The sequence below is a fragment of the Gordionus sp. m RMFG-2023 genome, chromosome 3 (genome assembly GCF_954871325.1).
Source record: "Gordionus sp. m RMFG-2023 chromosome 3, tfGorSpeb1-WG-v2, whole genome shotgun sequence".
NCBI lineage: Eukaryota > Metazoa > Nematomorpha > Gordioida > Chordodea > Parachordodidae > Gordionus > Gordionus sp. m RMFG-2023.
Window position 1 is genome coordinate 33,961,310 of NC_088777.1, and position 22,873 is coordinate 33,984,182.

Below are 22,873 nucleotides of genomic sequence, written 5' to 3' on the forward strand. Positions count from 1 at the left end.
AAATTTTAATTTATTATAAATCTTGAATTATATCTTCTCTTGAAACATATCATGTTTGGATTGAGTCAGAAAATCAACTTTCACATAAACTCATCTTGCTTAAAATCTGTTATATATACATCATTAATTCAAATTTCATTTTAAAGATTAAATATTGTGCTACTAAATAATAGTAAATTTGCTTGATATAATACTTTTAAATATTTCTTAAAGTTGAAACTAGTCTTGTTTGATGATAAAACCTTCCGGTATATCTTACAACGCAACTTATACACCTGGCACATCTTACAGCGAAATTTATACCCTGTGTTATTTTTTTTATCGAGATTAAAATATGCGAATTTTACTTTGTCGATATAATCTTTACCAAAATTATATTCAATATCAATTTCTATCGTCGATATTTTAAATTATTTGGAAAACCGATTTATAATGCAGATTTTTAATTAAATATTTATTCAAAACTAAATTAAATAAAAGATTGTGGTTTTAGAATTAATTATAAAATTATAAATATATTTTAATAATTTTTATGGGTATTTAATATATAAAATAGGGAAGTAATGCGCTAGCTATCCATATTTTCTCAGCGCGCCCGGTACTGAAAAAAGTAACTTTAACAACACTGAAAAATGCCAAAGATCAATATTCACGATAATAAATCATCAAGCTAAAACAATTTTATTCATTACCCCTTGGTAAGCACTCAATATGAATCTGATAGACAATTCTCTTATTTCTTTCCTAGAGAAGTTCCTTTTTAGATACATTTTAGATTTTATTGATTTGATCAATTCCTGATCAACCACAACTGCCACCTCAATCGTAGGTATTTTACCCTTTCTGAGCTTGTTCTGATCTTGTCTTGATAAGGTTTTAGAATTTGTTGGTATATTTATAATTCGGTTGTTTGATCCTTTTAAAATAGAGAGTAAAAATAAAATTATGATATTGTATTATAAGTGTAAATTATTAGAAATCTTTTCTAATCTTAGTGTTATTGATAAATAATGTAAACAAGGAAGAAGACTCTAGTATATATGATTATACCAAAATATAGTTTTCTACATGCCAAAATAAAATAAAAAGATTTTAAAAAGGCATAATATATTACCTTTCTAAAGATGCATATTCTTTAAAATGATAGCAATATACCCTCAGTGACCCCTATTAGAAGCCTGCAAAAGTCTATTTTTACTTAATGCTGACCAGTAGGAAAAAGGAAAAAATTTTGAAGCCATTTCAAAAGCTATTTTAATAAAAAATTCAATCTAACCCGAAAATAAAATTAATTTCATATTTCAACAGAAATTCAAAATTTATAAAAAAAACAATTTAACCTAATTTTAATTCATTTTTCAGTATGATTTAAGAAATAATATAAAATGAACCGAAATTGTAAAATAATTAACAAAAACCATGATTTAATTATTGATTTGAATTAAAAATTGTAAAAAATATTCCAAACCTGCCCACTTATGCAGACTCAACTTATCCCAAAAATAAAATAATCCTTTTTTTCTTCTAAATTTTTTTTATCATTTATTATAATCCACAAATATTTGAATAAATAATTTTTTAAATTTCTTGGGGAATAAAACGTTTCCCTAACTTTCATATAAAAACCTTTCATATAAAAAATTGCGACTGAGAATAATTGCGACTTTTTTATGATTGGTTGTGATAATTGCGACTTTATACCCATTGGATATAAAAAATTAAACGTATTTATAATATATATTTGAAAAATCGTGATTTTTGGAAAGCCTCTATGGCCTAGAAGGCAAGAGCTTGGCTTACTTATCCCATGGTCCCGGGTTCGAATCCCGGAAATGGTGATGTTTTTTTTCTTATTCTAACTTGGTGGTTCCATCCTTGGGGGGATAATATATAGGAGGCCTGCTTCGACCACGTGATTCCGTATTAATATATTAAATAATAAGAGTTTTATTACATTTTAATATATTTTGGTCGGTATTTAGCAAATTAGGTTGGTATTTAGAATATTTCCATACATTCACTCATTAACCACATAAAGTCGCAATTATTTTTATGAAAGGTTTTTATATGAAAGTTATACCAACCCATAAAGTCGCAATTATTTATATGAAAGGTTTTTATATGAAAGTTATACCAACCGGAATAAAATAAAAAGTAATCTTTATGTAATTATTTTATCATTGGATATAAAAGGAAGAAATCTATTTTTAAATACAAAGGGGTAATTTTTGTTACATGTCATTGAGATAGAGAGATAATCATTAGGTAGAACTGGCGCCAGCAGAGGGATATAGGAGCCACTCAATACACGTTTAAAATATAAATTAAAAATGTTAATCGTTACTTTATAGGTATATTATGCACATTATTGCTTAAATTTCACTTGTGCGTGTGTATATATACTATACATTTCCTATCTATTACAGGGTTTGCCATTGTTTTCAAACAAAAACTCTTATCATGAGAGCACATAATACGCAAACAACATTTTTTATATTTTGTTCTCATTTTTTGAAAATAAATAATAAAAATATCAATACCTTACCTTTCTTTCGAACAAATTCTCATTTAAAACGAGCATTTATTAAAAAAATAATTACATTAAAGCTTTTGATTTATTCTTTAAAAGTCAGCTGAATATCTATAAAATTATTTTAAAAAATTCTAAATTAATTTATTTGGCTATAATAATTTTGTGCATCATTGGTATTAAAATAATCGAAATGATCTTAAAAAATTAATTTATAGCTAAATAATTAATATTTAATACATATATGAATTTTTTTATATATTGCTGCTTTAATAATTAATGAGCATTGGCTAAGAAAGGATTTATATATTCCCTTATACACAATCTTGAAAAGAAATTATCTATAGATTTAAAAGGGGAAAAAATTATTATGCACTAATTTTCAATATGTTAAATTATTATTGTTTGACTTTTATTTGAGAAATTTATTAAATTCATCAATTCACTTTCGTTATTTGGTCCTCCTTTTCTCAAGAGAGTTTTCAGTTTACTAAATATCTCTTCAATTTGGTTAAGAAATGGCGAACAAGGAGAAAAAAAATAAAAGTTCATAGTTGAATGTATTAAATATAACAGTTGAGGGATTTAATGAAGCATTATACACAACTATATTTTATTTATTTTTTTTTATAACTACTAATGTTTATTTTTATTATGGAGATTAAAATTATATAAAATATATTCTAATCATCATGTGAGATGAGGCTGCCAATGAAGCTGATGTAATTGGCCCTGTGAATTGCTATTGCGAGTCTTTGTCTTAAGAAGAAGCCTTCACGAGGTTCATCAGTTAGTTTGCGGATTAGCGATCCAAGTTCCTTGAAGAAAGAAAGAGCACGATTCCCAAAGGTAGTCAAGGTAGTGGAGATGATGGGAATGAATAAGTGATTGGGATATCTCTGAATATTTTGCAATTTTTAGAAGCTCCTTGTTCTCCAGAATGTTAATGGATTGATTGGAAGGAGCCAATGGATCAATACAAGAGTAATCCCAGACCAAGAATTGACCTCGCTTCCAGGGAATTTGAGAGATCCCGTCAGCTATATTACAATTGATTATATTATTTAGTTTAAGAATAAATAATAATTCGTTTAAATGTTTTTGGTTTTTAATTCTATTATACCCCCCTTGTAAAATTTTAAAATGAATTATTATTTTTTGGAGATGCAGCAACACATGCTCATATTTCTCCATTTAAACATTTTTATCGATTTAATTGGTCGTTCATTAATGTGCTCATTCGTAAATAGGTCAATGATATGTTAAATCCCGTTCAACAAAATAGCAATTTCTATTCCAATGTTGACAATCTGCATCTTATAACATAAATGTTCCTTTTTTAAAAATTACTTCATTGATATTCCTTCGCGCGCTCTGGAACGTTGGTAACGCTCTTGAATGATTAGTGAAGATTTTTTATTTGTTGGTCTATTATTGCTAACTATCTATAAGCCAACAGGAAAATTTAATTTTTGAAATTTTTTTTTTAGTATTATAGAACAGTCATTGTCAAATTACGATAAGATATATTGGATATGCGAATTTTGAATTTTAGGAAATCTTCCTCCACCATTTTTAGCAAAATCTCGGCCGGAATTACTATTTTAAAGCAAGATTGACTTGATGCCTCGATATAGCCAAAATATCAGTTATATCTGTTATGGAGTGATCAGTTCTAATCAATTTAACAGTTAGTTTCCTCTTTTCATCATTCATTTAGAAAAATATATTATCAATAAAATATATTCTTTTCAAGTTCAAACTAATATGCACATGCGATTTACATTTTTTTAATTAATATTTTTTGTATCAATGAACAAATTTCCATTTAGTGTTTTCAAGATGACACAATGATGATTGATTTAGAAAAAAAATTAGTTAATGTTTCACCTTCTTGTTTTAAAAAAAAATTGAATCTATATTACTTTACAAATCTTATAAGGCAAATTATCCTATGAGTATTCTTTTCTATATAAAGATCACAACCTTCTTTTTATTCAAAAATAAGTTTATAGATATTATTTTTATATGGCTGTGTCCTAAATGTTATGAAAAAAACCTCAAAATTTATAAATTTTCGCAAATTAGTAAAATTATGAAACATGTCCCAAATCTTCCATTATTTCTTTTATAAAAAAGCAAAAAAACGAGAATAAAATACAAAAAGTTGCATACTTTAATATTTACTAGTTTTTCATTAAAATTGCCCAAATAAAAATATTTTGAAAAAATTTTTATACAAATTTATTAATTTCTATTATTTTTTACAAAAATAAATTTTTGTAAGTGACTAAAAATGATTTAGAACACTATTTTATTTTTATATATTTTAAATTTAGGACACAGCCTATATTAAAAAAAAAAAAGATTATTTTATAATATATTTTTATGCAATACCATTTATGCACGAAATAATTTTAAGCAAATAAATTTATTTATAAATTTTTTAAATAATTTTAGATATCCGCTGATTTTAATATATAATTTTTTGTGTAAAAAAAATTTTCCTTAATAAATTCTCGTTTTAAATGAAAATTTGTTCGAAAAAACGGTGATAGGAGTATATAGTATCATTTTTTTAAATTATTTTTTATATGATGTTGGAACTAATGAGAACAACATATAAAAAAATGTTTTTTACGTATTTTGTGCTCTCATAAAAAAAGTTCCTGTAAAACGGTAAATTAGTTTTAAAAAATGTTTTAGAATTATTTTTATAACAATTGTCACCTTTTACAAATTATACTAAACTTATTATACATGTATAATATTTATTTTTATCTATTTTCACAATATAAAAAATAAAGTGAATATTATGACAATTGTCACCACTATTTGTCCTGTATCATTTGAAATTTTTATTTAACAAAGTATTAAAAAATTATCAAAGGAAGAAAAAAGTTTTTTTACAAAAATAACAAAAGAATGTAATTTTATAAAGTCTTTATTGTATATTAATTTGATCGAAAAAGGATAATCTAAATGTTGCTGGCATGATAAAGGTTTGATCTTTTACAAATTTATAAAGGTCCGTGAAGTTGGCCCCACAATTTTTAATTTTCAATGGTTTATCAGTTGGACTGATTTGTAACCGATTTGTATCGTTTTCAGTTCGATTTGTACCATCACCGTTTTTAAGATATTCAAATAACAAAATGGGGGGCCAACTTCACGACAGCCCCCCCCCCACTTTTGAATTTAAAAATAATAAGTACGTTGGTCTATAGAGGATGATTTGTACCGTTTTCAGTTCGATTTGTACCATCACCGTTTTCCAGCTATTGACCGTTAAAAATATGGTGATTTCCGAATTAAATATTTAAGAAAAGCTTAATTTGAGGCTTCATTAGGAAGAGAAAAAAATTATCTACCGTTGTACGTTAAAAAAATTTTTTAAATTAATTTTGAGTGATTTTATTTTTGGCGCCATATTTTTAACGGTCAATAGCTGGAAAACGATGATGGTACAAATCGAACTGTAAACGGTACAAATCCTCCTCTATCGACCTATGCACTTTTTATTTTTAAATTCAAAAGTTGGGAGGCTGTCGTGAAGTTGGCCCCCCATTTTGTTCTTTGAATATCTTAAAAACGGTGATGGTACAAATCGAACTGAAAACGGTACAAATCAGTCCAACTGATAAACCATTGAAAATCAAAAAGTGTGGGGCCAACTTCACGGACCTCATTTTTAAGATTCAAAATCTTGTTTCACCTTGGAATTAAAAAAAATTGCAGTGATTTGTTTTCAAAATTTTAAATGTTATAAATATTTATTTTTTGACAGAATATCGGTATATGAATATATTTTTAAGCATCGCACGGTATTCTAAGAACATCTTAATCTTAAATATTGACTAATACCCCACTTTGATCAGATCCCGGAAATGTAAAGATTAATAAAAAAAAAAGATTTAAAAGTTACTTTTATTAACCCCACATTTGATTTTAAGATACGACCCGTTGGAATTAATCATAACTCTTGGCATAATCTGAAATTATAAAAATTAAGTATAACATGGAAATGATTATTATATTGACTAGATTAACCAATCAGAGATATACCTAATTTTTAACATCATATTGTTAAATTTATGATTATATATTTATAGCTATTTTATTACTGTTTTATTTATTGAATTCTTTGTTGCAATGGTTTACGATTCTTAGCTCCCAAAAGAAAAGTTAGGAAGATCTGACTTTTTAAACAATATAATAGTAATAGGATAAAAATCCCCCTGCCAAAATTCCTCAACAATGGGTAAATAATGCCAAAAATTCCATGAAATTTCACTTATTATTTTTTATATATTAAACTGATTTATAAAATAATCATGATTTTCCAAGTGGCAGATGGATGTGGCTCAGATCCTATCTGAGGACGCACAGGAATCTATTTCAATCCAGGTTCGATACTAGCAGGACTAATTTTTTCCTGAAATCAATCTCCTGGCGTTGGCTAAAGTTAAAAAGTTAACCAGATATGGAAGTAAGGAGCCGAGATATAAATCGGTGGCGGTAATTTTCTATATTTATTCGACGGCTAACACGTAGAGTAGTATCCGCCTAATAAATTAGCGACGAGCCTGGTTTTAATAATTAATTTGTGTTATAATTTAATGTATTGTATTTCTATATAATTAATATGAGCACTCTTAATTCCATCATTGGTAATAAAGTTCCTTAATATTTTTTGTGTCCCTTCTCTATATAATTTATGTATAAAATATCTATTAAAAAATGCCTTTTTACCTAGGCCACATCAATAATATTTTAGATTCATTAGTACTAGTAATATTAAAACAGATTTATATATAACAGCTATCTTATTATATAACCTTTGAAAACAAAAAAATAAATTAAAAATCAAATTTAGTTGAATTATAATCGTCGCGAATAAATGTGATTTTGTCAAGATTTATTGAGCATGAAGATGTTCTTTCGGTATTCCATATTTACCCATCAATAAAAACGTTAGTTTTACTTTTTGCAGGTATCGAAAGATCTTAGCCATATTAGCAAGTTTAAGAAGCTCCAGTCTCTTTATTTGCTATAAGATTAGTGCATTTTGTTCTGGTTACGATGGCAAAAAAGATGCATTATTGTTCTATATTGTTAGTGCTATTAGGGAAATTTTTAGAACTATTTAACAATAAATGAAGGTGATGTTTGAACATTCTCTTTAATTTGAATATCTTTTTCTGTATTTATATTATTGTCGCCAGAGTTTGGCAAAAAGTTACTACGTTACAGGATAACACACTCTTTCAATTCTACCATTTTGAAAATGTAACTAAGAGTTTCTGTAACCATAATATTTGTTTTTTGACAAACATAACATTTATTCTTCATTACCTTAAAAGCATTTTTAGGAGGTTTCTATACAAAAATTATCTTTCCTTCGTTGTGCGATTTTGGGATTATGTTTTATATTTTCTTATATCATGGTAACCATTCAAAAAGTTACCATTTCAGGAGAATTTTATGACTATAATATTGAGAAAGAATATGAATTTAATTTAATACTATATTATAGATTGTAATTTATAGATAAAAATAAAGTTTCATTAAACATTATCACTTTGGCTTTGACTTTTTTTTAAAATAAATTACACATTACACATTTGCTTACAAGTATCAGGGTATGTGTATACAATCCATGTTTAATATTATGACATTTATTTTGCATGTATATAAAGTCATTAGCTCAAATAATTTCTAAAGATTATTTTTACATTTCGATTTAAGAAATAATGCTAATTAAATCTTGAAGATGAACTTTTATCTTAGTTATTTTTCTATAAGTTTGCATACTTTAGTCTTTCAAGCTCTAGGCATTATTTAATTTCAAATCTATACGATACATTCTTATAGCATTCTTGGTCGTAAATTAGCATTATTTTACCAATCAAATATTTATAATAGAAAAATTCACAATTTTAATAACATATAATAAAATTTCTATATATCAGTACAATAGGTATTAATGTAAGTTTTATATTACCTCCACTGGATCTTGACCAGATACCAATAAATTCGGATATGCATGTTCTTCAAACTCTTCGACTGTCGCCGATAAGTTATGGGTTTCATTCATATATTTTATAATGTCATTATAATTTATAGGAGGTTCTCTAACAGCGACTCTAGACTGGTTGAAATGTTCATATTTCGGCTTCGATAAATGTTTAACTATGGTATGACTATATAGATAATGTTTGCTGAAGCTGGTAACTTCAGGAACAAAGTTATTATACATATCCTCTTTATTTTTTTCGAATGGATGCATCGGTTCTAGGATCCATAGTTTATTTTGTAGCTTGAGAAATAAAACCTAAAAGGATAATAACCATATTGTTAAAAAAAATAAAGTTTACAGTTTTAAATTAAATTTCTGCAAATTTCTATATTTATATCAATAATATTTAAAGGATGCATTTACCAAATCATTAATATTATCTCCGCAAGCATTCCCGACTACTCTAATCCTATTTTCCGCAACTTTCTCTTTCTTCGAAGTATTTTGCTGTGTTTTGAGAGAATCTTTCAAGAAGTTTTTTGATTTTTCCGATATTTTTTTACTCCTCACCATATTCTTATCGTTATTGATAGAACTACTCTTAACATTGTCATCATCATGGTGTTTTGGAGTCAAATAGCCATGGTAGAAACAATCAACATAATCCATTATGTTGTATTCAACAAATTTTCCCTTCGAATAAGTCATGACTTTTAAACCGGGGGATATGAAATCACGAGCTCTTTTAGACCTCTCTAACTTGAGTGTCATAACGGAATGTGGATGAATAAATGAGCCAGATTCTCTATTCCCATTTCCAAAAAATCTGCCTATTTTTAAGCTGTAAGTTCTGGTCAAAGTTGTAGAATTTACCAAACCATTCAATGAGAGTCGTTTTTGGTTTGCTGAAGAAGTAAAAATAGTTGACTCGATTAATTTGACTGAGCAGGCGTATTTGTCGAAATTTGATTCATGGATAGAATCTTTCAAATAAAAAAAATATATAATACTGGTATTTTTAAGAGAAAAAAAATCCAATGTGTAAAAATATTTGAAAGTCTCAATTCTTGACTTATGTCAGATTTTTACAAATCTCTTGAAATAAACAAAATTACTTTTTAAAAGAAAAAAAATACTATTTTTCTCTTTCTATTATTTAGTCAGTATTTTCTATTTACTTTCTATATTTTTAAATATGATTTTAATAACATATTGTATTCATTCTTTGGGGAAAAGGAAGCAAAGGATTGTTGAGGGGAAGATTTTTATTAGCTTAAATGATATGTTCCATAGGGGGATTTCTCCTTTTCCCCTACCCCTTTTGGTTTCGCCAATGATCTATATCATTTCTTATATATACATACTGTATTTAAACTGCAATGGCCTTGAATAAGGTTTTCACAAAATGAAATAATTAAAAATAAGCTAGTATCATATTTAAAGAAACTCATAGAAACACAAGAAATTTATAAGATTCATTTTTCAAGAATTAGTGTGGCCTATGATTAGTGTTGTTAAACGATTCGTTTTGAGCGGATAATCAGCTAACTCAATATTTTGGCCAGAAAAATATTAGGTCTTGAGATTTTATTAATATTTGTTTAAACCTTTGTTCCATCTTTGAGCAAAATATTCAGGCTTGCGTAATATCTTTACACGTATCGTAATTTATAAAATAATTTTTTTCTTCTCAAATTTCATAACTTTTATTTTCATCATCAAAGAGAAAGAATCAATCAAAATCCATAAAAAATGTATTTCCAAAAAAATATATATCGAAAAAATAAATTCATAATAATTATATTTTTTCTTTTTAAATTTCAAAACTTTAATAATGAATAATCAAAAATATATTTCCAAAAAAATATATTATAATAATTATTATTTTTCTTTACATATAATAATAATAATTTTTTCCCCAATCAGATGTATTCAATCTATCTGATTGATGTTTAACAAAATTAAATGGGAATATACGTTTTTAATATAACATACTAGGACATGTCACCCCTTTATGGGCGACATTCCTCACCATTAAATATAATATTTAATATACATTTTGAAAAATATTAAATTACTAATTATGTTGTCATGATAAGAGAATTTTTTCTTTATATCATATTCATAAGGAAAAATACGGATATCCAGTTGTCTACTTTTACTCCATATTTATATACTCTTGAGCTTGATTACTAGTTGTACCGATAATCGTCATGCGATTGTGGGCTTGATTTGAATAACGATAGTCAGCATTTAATCGTTGGCTTGATTTGAATAACGATATTCATCAGGTAATCTTTGGCTTGATCTGAATAACGATAGCCCTCCATAACGTCAATTGAGACCGGAAATTTTTTCTAGAATTGTCTTCTCACTTTTGTGAATCCCATTTGTTCAACCACAAGGTCAAAGTTAGTCTTAGTTCAACCATAAGGTCAAAGTTTAAAGTCTTTTTATTGTATAACAACAATTTGAAGTTTTTTATTATAACCATAGCAACATCAAAGTGAACCGTCCGTGAAAACAAAAAAATATAACTTTCTTTTTCTTTTTCCAATGACCATCCATCACAAAAATTTACATTTTTTTTTTAAACTTTTTCTTTTCTTTCCTTGAAAAAAAACAACTGCTCGGTATATAACATAATCATAAACGATTCCCTCTTTATACCATTTAATTTATTATTATACTCCTATTGCTCTACAATGAGGATACTCGAGTATATAAAACCATCAATAAATTAATAAAATACTTTCCTCCGATGGCCTTTATTACCATTTTACCGAAAGCATAAATTACCAAAACACCCCCAGTTGTTCCGTATTCAACTAATTTATTAATTTATATAATTTTGTTTTGTACTCTACTAATCTTATCAATTTACGCAATCAATTAAATAACTCTACGTAATCTTGTCTTGTACTCCACTAATTTTATCAATTACATGATTAAAAAGGAATCTCTTCCTTCAGGGGAAAACACAAAAAAAAATCGCCATTGCCATTCATTAACCCCGAGACTTGATTATAATCCCGTATAATTATAGGATGTTGAGTTCTCCCTCTGAAATATAAAACTCTCTTTATTTTCCAGACTTTTCAATGTTTCAATTAAGCATCCTTTAATGAATTCCATTAGCACTTAATCATAAATGAGCCTACCTCTATCTTTATTACAGTAACTTACCCCCAATACTACGCGAGTATCGTTATCAGAGTATCCCAAAAGAATCAATATTTTCATTATTCATAATTAACATATTATGCTATATAATCACAAAAATCTAAGATTCCGGAAAAAATAAGATAAGATTAATATTTAAGCATGCTTCCATATTATCGTTATCCATTCTTACTTTCTCCTAACCTTATGTGATCATTATGTCTGATCACCGTAATTCCATTTATTAGCTAAATTTCATTTAATTTGGAACCCAGGTTTTCTACTATACGACCTTTTTCCCATTTCCTCCCTTTGTTATCAAACAAACGGGCCCATATAATTCTCCCCACAGGATATTTTATTTTAATCTTATCAACCGAAGGTACACCAGCCCCATCTTTGGATTTTAAGAAATCCAACGGCATTCTAGTCCTTCTTCCCAAAAATAACTCCACCGGCGTAATTCCCTCCCGGTTTCTGGAATTATTATAATATAAATGGGCCATCCAAACATCATTATTCTCTTGTTTGGCCTTTTTAATCCAATTTTTCACGATAGCTACCATTCTCTATGCCTGTCCATTGGAACTGGGATGATATGGTGGAGCTAATACGTGTTTAATTTCCAACGCATTACAAAAATCTCTGAAACTTTCAATTACAAAGGCCGGACCTCCATCAGACACAATTGTCTTTGGAATCCCAAATCTAGCCCATAACCTTTGTAACACTTTGATAACAATCCTAGTGGCTAATCCATGAACCTCTTCATACTCAATCCACTTAGATTATGCATCAACAACTAAAAAATACGACTTCTTGTTTAAGTCAAAGAAATCCACGTGAATACGCTCCCATAGCTTTACAGGTTTCGGCCAATAACTGCCTATTTCCTTCCGGGGCATAGCGGCACACGAATTACATGGAATACAACTCCTCGTAATTCTTTCAATATCATTGCTCATTCCAGGCCACCATACATACTCACGAGCCCAAGATTTCATTTTATCTCGACCCTGATGTCCTGCATGCAACAATCGTAAAATTTTACTCCGTAATTTCAACGGAATTACGGCTCTATTACCCCGCATCAAACAATCATCCACTACGGACAATTCCTTTTCAATCTTTTTATAAACTTTACTACTATTTTTCCACGGTTCTTGTCCCGTCAAAGGTAATTTTACTCGACCCAATTCCTTATCCCTTAAGGTATTGCTTTTAAGATCCTCCCAATTCGTAGGACCACCCTTTAATATATGTGATAAAGAACAAATTAATGCCCTTTCTTCATTCACTATTATACTTTTGTTAACGTCAAGATAAACTTCACTGGATCCTAACCTAGAAATATCAGGCAAACAATTTTCCTTGCCCCTGCGATATCTGATTTCCACATTAAAACTTCCCACCAGTAATAACCAACGTTGCAACCGGGTATCCTTCTTAAATAAATGAATTAACGGCTTATGATCCGTGTAAATTATAAATCTTTTACCGATCAAATATTCACGACATTTGGTTAATCCAAAGATAACCGCTAGGGCTTCTTGTTCAATAACCGAATATCTAGTTTCCACTTCCCTGAAAACTCTCGAAAAAAATATGATGGGTCTTTCCACACCATCCATTAAATGTAACAATGCCCCTCCAACCCCATTATTGGACGCATCAACCGCCAATATGATCTCTAAATCATTGTTAAAACATACTAAAATCGGTCCTCACCAATTTTTCCTTTAAAATCTCAAAAGCATTTTCAATTTTCCACACAAAATGAACACCTTTTTTTAATAAACCATACAATGGAGATGCCACTTTCGCAAAATCCTCCACAAAACGATGATAATAATTTACCATACCCAAAAATGATTGCAACTTCGCTTTATTGGTTGGCGGATTCATATTCGTTATATTTTTTAAATTTTTTTCAAGAGGTTTCACCTCAGTTCCATTTATCTGATGTCCTAAGTAGATAACTTCCGTTACCCCAAGAACACTCTTTTCTTTGCTGGCCCTCAGACCTTTATCACGAATTCGCTTGAAATCCTCTTCCAAACGTTGATTATGTTGCTCTGGTGTTATGCCAGTCACCAACACATCATCCATATAATAATAAACTCCTTCAAGGCCCTGGAAAACTGATGCCATAGTACGCTGAAATATCGGTGCTGACACACTTAATCCAAACGGTAGCCTACAAAAGGCAAATAATCCTTTCGGAGTCGTTATTGTAAATAATTTATGAATTTCTTCTTTCAAAGGCAATTGCAAATAAGCCGAAGAAAAATCAACTTTGGGAAAATACTTGGCACCTTTTAAACTGGCCAAAATCTCCTCAATCCTAGGCAATGGATATTTTACCTTCACTACCCATCTATTTAAGGTTACACGGAAATCAGCACATAACCTTAACTTTCCATTCGATTTTCTAACAGGTACCAATGGTGTGGCCCACTCACTATATTCCACAAGAATAATGATGCCATCTCTAACCCATTGATCCAATTCTTCATCGATTTCCCTTTTCCACTCAAAAGGAACTCTTCTGCAAGCCAAAAAGATGGGTGAAAAACCCTCTTTAAGCTTAACGTCTACTTGATAATCATTTAAACGTCCTAATTTTTCTTCAAAAATTATACCATATTTTCTAACCAAAATAGGTATAGCCAGATCGATCTTCTTTAATCCATCGATTTCCATTTCCATAAATTGATCCCTATCAATTTTACCATTTATTTCGGTATGATCAGAACTGATCACTACCTTTTCGGGAGTTTCAATAAAATTATTATTAACGACAATCCTATTTTCATCGTTCAATAATTTAGACATCCCTTTTTTCTGAAGTTCATTTCGGAGGCTATCCGCCATTAATTTTCTTTCAACATTATCACTAGCCAATTCGCTATCAATAATAAACAAATCCCAATAATTATTATAGGGTCCAGTGGTAATCCAATCCCACCCCATAATAGTTTCCACGGCTTTTCCTAGTATCCATAAATCTAAACTTATGGTAGTATCATTAAAAACCACATCCCACTGAGTTTTGAGTTTTACCCAAAACTTCAATTTCAGAACCATCGAACTGTTTTAAACACATATTTTCCTTTATAATTACGCCATTAGGCCAATATTTATAAAAATTTTCACAAGACATTATAGAAATGCTCGCACCAGTGTCAAATAGCATATCAATATACCTGCAGTCAATTTTCAATTGAACCCTGGGACATTGACCCGGTCTATTTACTCCATCAGTCCTTAAAATTTCACAAGTTTTAAGGAGCTGATCGATATCTATTCCATCTGAAATATCAATTTCATTGGAATTTAAATTTCCTCCTAAATTCAACTCGGAATTTCGAGGCTTTTTACTAATATTACTATATTTTTTAATAATATCCCGAGGATATTTTTCCCATTTAAAATTATCAACATTTTTTTTATTTGCATATTTCACAATGCTCCCAGGATATTTTTCCCATTTAAAAGCATTATATTTCATTATATTCAGATTATAACTATAATCAACCGTTTTAACTTTATCTTCATGATAACAAACATTTTCATTAAAACCATTAAAATTATGAGAATCCCATCTCTTTTTATTATTATAATATACTTTCTTAAAATTTTTATTTCCCTGTATTTTCATTTTACACATAAAAATTTTAAAAGTATATATATTAAACATATAATTATTATTAATCCTAATGTAACTAAGTGATGGCCTATATCCAATTCATTAATGTTCTGATACAAGATTTTATAACCCATATCCTTAAAGATGGCAATTTTATTAATAAAAGTAGGCTCAGAATACTTATCGAAATACACAACCATCGCATATTACGAATTTCTACTTTAAAATTATGTTATTACAAGAAGTTATATTATATTATAAAGTTTGGGTGTTAATCGAACTAATCTTAAAAAAAAAATATTTTTCAAACTATTTTGTTAATTAAAATTCTAAAAAAAATAATTTAAACAACAAAAATGTGATGATTGCCTTGTGTCCTAAATATAATATGTAAAATAAAAATGTGGTTTTTACCTTATAATAACGAATAGGTATATCGAATCCTAAGTCACGGTCAACACTTTACACGTATCGTAATTTATAAAATAATTTTTTTCTTCTTCAAATTTCAAAACTTTTATTTTCATCATCAAAAAGAAAGAATCAATCAAAATCCATAAAAAATGTATTTCCAAAAAAATATATATCGAAAAAATAAATTCATAATAATTATATTTTTTCTTTATAAATTTCAAAACTTTAATAATGAATAATCAAAAATATATTTCCAAAATAATATATTATAATAATTATTATTTTTCTTTACATATAATAATAATAATTTTTTCCCCAATCAGATGTATTCAATCCATCTGATTGACGTTTAACAAAATTAAATGGGAAAATACGTTTTTAATATAACATACTAGGACAATATCTTTCTGGATAAAATATTGAGGTAGCCGTTTTTAAAAATCGGCTCAAAACGAGCCGTTAAACAACACTACCTATGATCATCGAATTTTTGAAAAAGATTAAATATTTAATATTTTCAGTAAATTTCTAGAAATAAGACTTATTTATCAAATATCAGCTACAATACCATTCATAGCTCCAATGGAACACGTTTTTAGTGTAGAAAATTTAGTTTTATTTAATTATAAAACGTTCTGCTTATTAAACAAATATTTAATTTCATATCTTTATTTTTATTATTTTATAATTTTACACATTATATTCCCCAACGTTTAACATGGAGTTATTATATAATCCTTAATTTGTGTTAAATTTATAAACTAGCAGAGAACCCGTCAAATAATTATGGAGAATCAAAAATTCCTTTTTTATTTAATGATAGCTGAATCAGTAATTTTTCTAATTTTTATGACTAGGAATCCGAAATAAACCTATATTTTGTTGACAGAAATTATCCGTTATTTTGAAAAAATATGTTAGCGAAATATATATTTTTTACTTTCAACTATGCATAAATTATTTGGAACATATTTGTAAAACATTTTAAATTTACGCTATTAATTTTAAAATATTTCAAAAAATTTTTTGATACTCAAACAATTTTTAAATGAAAATATAGTTGAAATTTTATTTTATTGAGTATGTAAAGAAATTTTTTTGAGATATTATAAAAAAGTAGATAACTATATTATACTATATTTAATTAAAATAAAAATTACCTTCCTACTATTCTATTCCAAATATTTGAAATATTTATTTGAATCCTATATAACTTCATATTTTTTTTCGTCAAAGTTAAGATAAAAATATTTTTCCATTTTGTTAGGACATTTATCAACCTTCTTACTTTAATAGAGATATTAATTAAACACCTATTTTTTTGGTTAATGTTTTTTGGCATTATTTGAATTTGATTTGAAAGTAAATGCGAGTAATAAAATGTCTAAAGAGTCTATTATTATTTCTTTTCTTAAATAATAAACAAATGTTGAAAGATCTATAATATTTTGTTTGTAAATTTTAAAGGGGAACATTTATTTTATTTTGAAATCTAATTTTTAAAAAAAATCTCTTCCATATATCTGTTCTGTTTCATGAATTAGTTATTAAAAAAATTTGAAGGGGGTACTATGGGGAATTTTTTATATGTTTTGATACAATTGCTTTGAATGTATGTACCCCCTCTCAAATTTAATGAAACATTTCCCTCTTAACCCCGCCCCCCTCAGGTACCATATATATTTCATTACTATAATATCAAAAAGATAACATTCAATAAGAAGGATATATTAATATTTGGCAATTCGCGAATATTTCCCTACCAGAGAAAATTATTTTATTTTTATATTTATGCTTTGAACTTTATAAGAATAATATAATTCTGGAGAATACCGAATAATACAGTATTTCTGAATAAATTTAAAAAAATACTCAATTCAGCAAAATTATAAACCAAGCCAATATTTTAACTTTAAACCAATCATAAGATGTTACCAAAACAAATATGTATAAAATTGATTATTTTATCACATTTGTTAGCCTGAATTCATGCTTGTCTGAATATAGGCTACTAGTCTTATGTAGGAGAACGAGGGCTAAAATCCCACAGATGTTCAAAAATAAAAAATTTTAATATAAATTTTTTTAATTGAATCTTTAAATAAATAACCGACTTGAATTGGACTCCGGTGGGTTAAATCAAAATTAGTCGGGCCGAATTGGAATTGAAAAAAAAATGAATTTTTAAAAGTCACCTTTTACACCGTATTTATTCGATTCTTATTTAAAATTTACAATATAGCAAAGAATAAATTTATAAAGAAACCATTATAAAACCAAATTATTAATCATAGCAAGCCTTTATAGAGAACCCGATTAAAGGGTAGAGTTAAAAAGCACGATCGAAGTTTCTTGAAATGGATATTAATATTAAGTTGTTATGAAAATGAAATTAAACATGAAGATGATACGAAAATGGTTTATATATAGATTACCGATATTATATATAATTGAATATATTTTAGAGAATTACCGCGAACTTCACTAATTTAAACCCTTTTCCTTTATTTGCATGAATTTTGAACGATTCTATATTTTGCCAGTGGACGACGAACGCACAAATTTTATTTTTTGAAATGTTTACAGAACTACTCTTTATTATTTATAAAGTTTTAAGTCTGTTAAAAAATAAGATGTTATTATTATCAAAATTTTGTATTTTTTTATCGTTATTAGTGTTGTTAAAAGTAACTTGTGTAAACAAGTTACAATTTCCGAAAATAAGCTTCCCTTTACCAAACTAATATTTTACAGGAGAAGAGCACTGTGTGAGTGAGACATTATATTTAATAAACAGTAATATTTAGCTAAGATGCGTCCAGTCGATCTCTCCATCTTCAGAACTCGGTAAAGAAAATGGCGCATCTTTCAGGATCCATCTGAAGGACACGCCTATCACAAAAAAAGGAGAGAGCGGGCCTGGACGGATACTCCTTCTATAGCATCAATCTTTAAATCAGAATTTAGAATAAATGAACATTAAATCATTTCAAGAGAGAAAGAAATTAAATAATTATGATTTAAAAGAATTCCCGGTTAATTTAATTTATCACTAAAATTTATTGAATAATATAAAAAATTTTATTCCTTTTTCTATCTTTATACCTGTTAAAAAGGAATATATTGGGGCCTGAGAATAATACCACAGGATAAATATGTTAGTAACTAAATATGCGGAGTAGCGCCCTGTTGTAATAGCCATTTCCCGGAATGTCAATATATTATAAAGAATATTACAGATATCAATTCACGAATTTTTATTGAAATTTATTTTAGTAATTAATTTTCCTATTTAGTTTTATATAGCTCTCAATTTTTTTTGGCTTAAATTTTTATTAATTTTATAGAGAAAACAATTACAAAAGAAATATGGGTCAAATAATTACGATATTTAAAATAATAATTTTTTAAGAAATTTCTCTTGATTCTGAAAAATTATGATTAAAATTTTTAAATAGAAAACATAAGACAAAAAGGTCGAAAACCTGTCCCGAATACAAGGATGCTATATCTTGGACTATAGACGAAACTAATATTTTGCTAAGGGGGCACTATTAGATGGGGTTTTTCTTTTCCCATATTATGGAAACATTTAGGTCCACTATTGTAGGCCTTTGGCTTTTAGATTTTTATAAAAATAATTTGGTTTTACATTTTTTTTATGAAAATGTTTATTTTCTAAATATTTAGAATTATTTTTACTAATTTTTTTTCAAATTCTTCTTTATAGTGCTTAGAGTTGTTAAACCCTACTTTTAAAAATAGCGCGCTACCGTTATCGCTATTTGTCAAAAAAGTAGCATGCTATCGCTACCAATCAAAAAAAATAGCGCTTAGCCACTTTTTTTAAAAGTAGCGCTAACTACTTTTTATAAAAAAAATATAGAAATAAATTTATTTTATTTTTTGTTTATAATGTAATTGCATAGTATATAATACATAAAAATCAACATTTATAAATAGTTAAATATAGTTAGTTTTGATTATAAAACAATTTATATAAAGAGATTATAATTTATGAAATAAAAATAACTATTTATGGTAATATTCATTTTTTATTTATTTTGTTGCATTTTAATAATAAAATCATTTCTATACTATCATCCCCAAGTCTAAAGCGACGATCAGATCTTTCTTTCTTTCTTTCTTGCTTTCTTTAATATAAGTTTCGCCTTACTAAATAATCTCTCAACACTAGCACTTGAGGGAAAGGTCATATTTAATTTTATATACATATTTTTTAATATAAGAAAAATTATCAAAAATACTCATTAGTATTTTTAGATTTAAAAAACGCGTATAGGGGATTTTCTATTATTTTAGTATACTTTATTTCAATAATATTATCAGTGGAAGTCTTTTTTATGATTTCTACTAAGGCATCAATGTCTGCTATCTCAATCAATAGTGTCTGGTGAAAAAAATTGTTGTACCAGGGGATAGTTTTAATCATCATGGCAAATGATGGATTATCAACCAATGACATTGACTGAACTGTATCAATTATAAAATCGATACTTTATCAGACAGTTTCTGAGAAATATTGACATGTGCAATATTATTAATCAATTTAGCTTGAATTGAATTTGTCTTTTTGAATGTAGTCTCCCCTATATTAAAATTATTAAGATGTTTTTTCTATCTCTTCAAAACTGTTGGCATGAACATTCTTATAAAATAAAAATACTTTTAAAATTTAAAAATGATTGAGGATATATTTTTTTAGTTTGAATAAATTAATTTGTAGCCACCTTTTTTTTCAAATTTTGGAAATGGAAAATTTGTATTATAGTTATATCAAGAACAATTTCTTCCAGGGTACCTCCATTTCATTAATATCATAATTGTATGACTCACTTACATCGATTTGGATATCCATTTACGATGACATTTAAAAATATTTACCAGATGATTTAGGTTTATAATACAAATTGAAAATATAAATTTCAATTTCAAAATTAAATAATAAAAAAAATTTTTGAATTAATTATGATATTATATTTAAATTTTCATGTTCATAGTTACATTCATTATATTTTTAAAAAGTAGCTAAGTGGTGCGCTAAAAGATAGCGCTCTACTTTAACAACTCTGATTATATGATAGTGATATATGTACACATTTCTTAGAGAGAGGGGGTTGAAAGGGAGGGGGGGGGGGGATTTTTAACAGCTTGATAATATTTAGGAGAACAGGTAAATTTACGATGAGAGGATCCCCTCCTTAGTTACGCGCTTGCCTTAAACCGGAGATTTGCCTAACTATGATCGTAAAGTCATTTGATCGTAAATTTGGTTCATTTTTTTCTGATTGGTCTTTTTCATCGCGTTAAATTAAATAATTCAAAAACATTATGTTTAATACTGTAGCTGATGATATATTTGTTAAAAGAAGAAATGAATTGCAAAGTATGATATATTATATTAAATTTAATTTGATTTTTAAAAAAATATTTTTTAGACAACCCATCAAATTTAATAAAGGGAAGGATATACTCTGCTATAACCTTTTTCAATATACCATACTTAGAATAGCTGAGCCTACAATATATTACCTCTGCAAAAGGAGAGATTGTAAAGGCAGAGGTAAGTTAGTAGGTAGTTTATTTGAAGTGACACAAGGTATATTTAATACTAAACCTATCTAGATTACTTACATTAATTTAGGTAAAGATTCTCAATGTATATCTTGTACAGATCAGAATACTAACATACCCAGCCAAATATATATGCTTTTATAAAATTGATCCAAAATGATCACAGAAATATTAAATTAAAGAAGTTTCAACTAGATATAGGGGTGAGCTTAAAGAAAACCAATAATAAATATATAACAAAAGAAAAGAATATAAATAATCTTATTAATCAATATAATTTAAAAATTATAGACATATTTATTAAATTAATGTATAATTATAATACAGAAAATACAAATTTATAAATAAAATAAAATCCTATGACTCAATTATCAATTTTATTTTATTTATAAGTTATATTAAGAAATTGCATAAGTGAATTCTTTTATATTAAGAAATAGCATAAGTTATATTGAGAAAATGCATAAGAAATATTCTTAATCATTAAAATTAATCTTAAGTTATCATATTTATAAAGTTCAGTTATATTAAGAAATTGTATAAAATTTGCTAATTAAATTTTATTAATAGGTATAGCTTTAAAATATATAATACATTGCTACATAAAATACTCATAATATAAAATATAATATAATTAAAACAATGTCTGATATATTCAAATTGCTTGCATCTGATATATTCAAATTGCTTGCATCTGATATAAGAATTGCATATAATCTGATATAAAAATTGCATATCATCTGATATAAGAATTGCTTGATTGAAATAATTATGTTAAATATTGTTAAGAAATTGATTAGAAGTATCTGATATATTTATGAATAGAAAATTTCCTGGATAAAAAATGTATATATTAAAAATTGCTTGCTTGGATTTGATAATAGGTATAGCTTTAAAATATATAATACATTGCTACATAAAATACTCATAATATAAATTATCATAATATAATTAAAACAATGTCTGATATATTCAAATTGCTTGCATCTAATATAAGAATTGCATATAATCTGATATAAAAATTGCATATCATCTTATATAAGAATTGCATATCATCTTATATAAGAATTGCATATCATCTTATATAAGAATTGCATATCATCTTATATAAGAATTGCATATCATCTTATATAAGAATTGCATATCATCTTATATAAGAATTGCATATCATCTGATATAAGAATTGCTTGATTGAAATAATTATCTTAAATATTGTTAAGAAATTGATTAGAAGTATCTGATATATTTATGAATAGAAAATTTCATGGATTATATTCGTTATACTTTATATTTAATTTGCATAAAGAGTTCTTTTGGATTTATTATTATAACGCGTGATAAAAATATTATATTTGAATAGTGAGAACTGAAAATAATTTAAGTTATGAATATTATTTATAAAGAAGATTGAAAAGAGTATAAAAACTCCAATTTTTACCATTGGAGAGCATCTTTTAGAATTATTAACTTTTTTGTATTTTATTTTTATTTTATTTAATCTTTT

At 26.9% G+C, this 22,873-nt stretch overlaps 1 protein-coding gene across 1 annotated transcript; it reads right to left on the minus strand.

Moving 5' to 3' along the window:
* Positions 1-196: 196 nt before the first annotated feature.
* Positions 197-8,789, minus strand: LOC135926914 (uncharacterized). Its single transcript, XM_065462846.1, has 4 exons — positions 8,535-8,789; positions 6,456-6,522; positions 693-916; positions 197-304 (listed from the first exon to the last, which is right to left on the minus strand). The coding sequence occupies exons 1-4, from the start codon at positions 8,787-8,789 to the stop codon at positions 197-199; spliced, it is 654 nt and encodes a 217-aa protein (XP_065318918.1).
* Between the last annotated feature and the right edge of the window lie 14,084 nt (positions 8,790-22,873).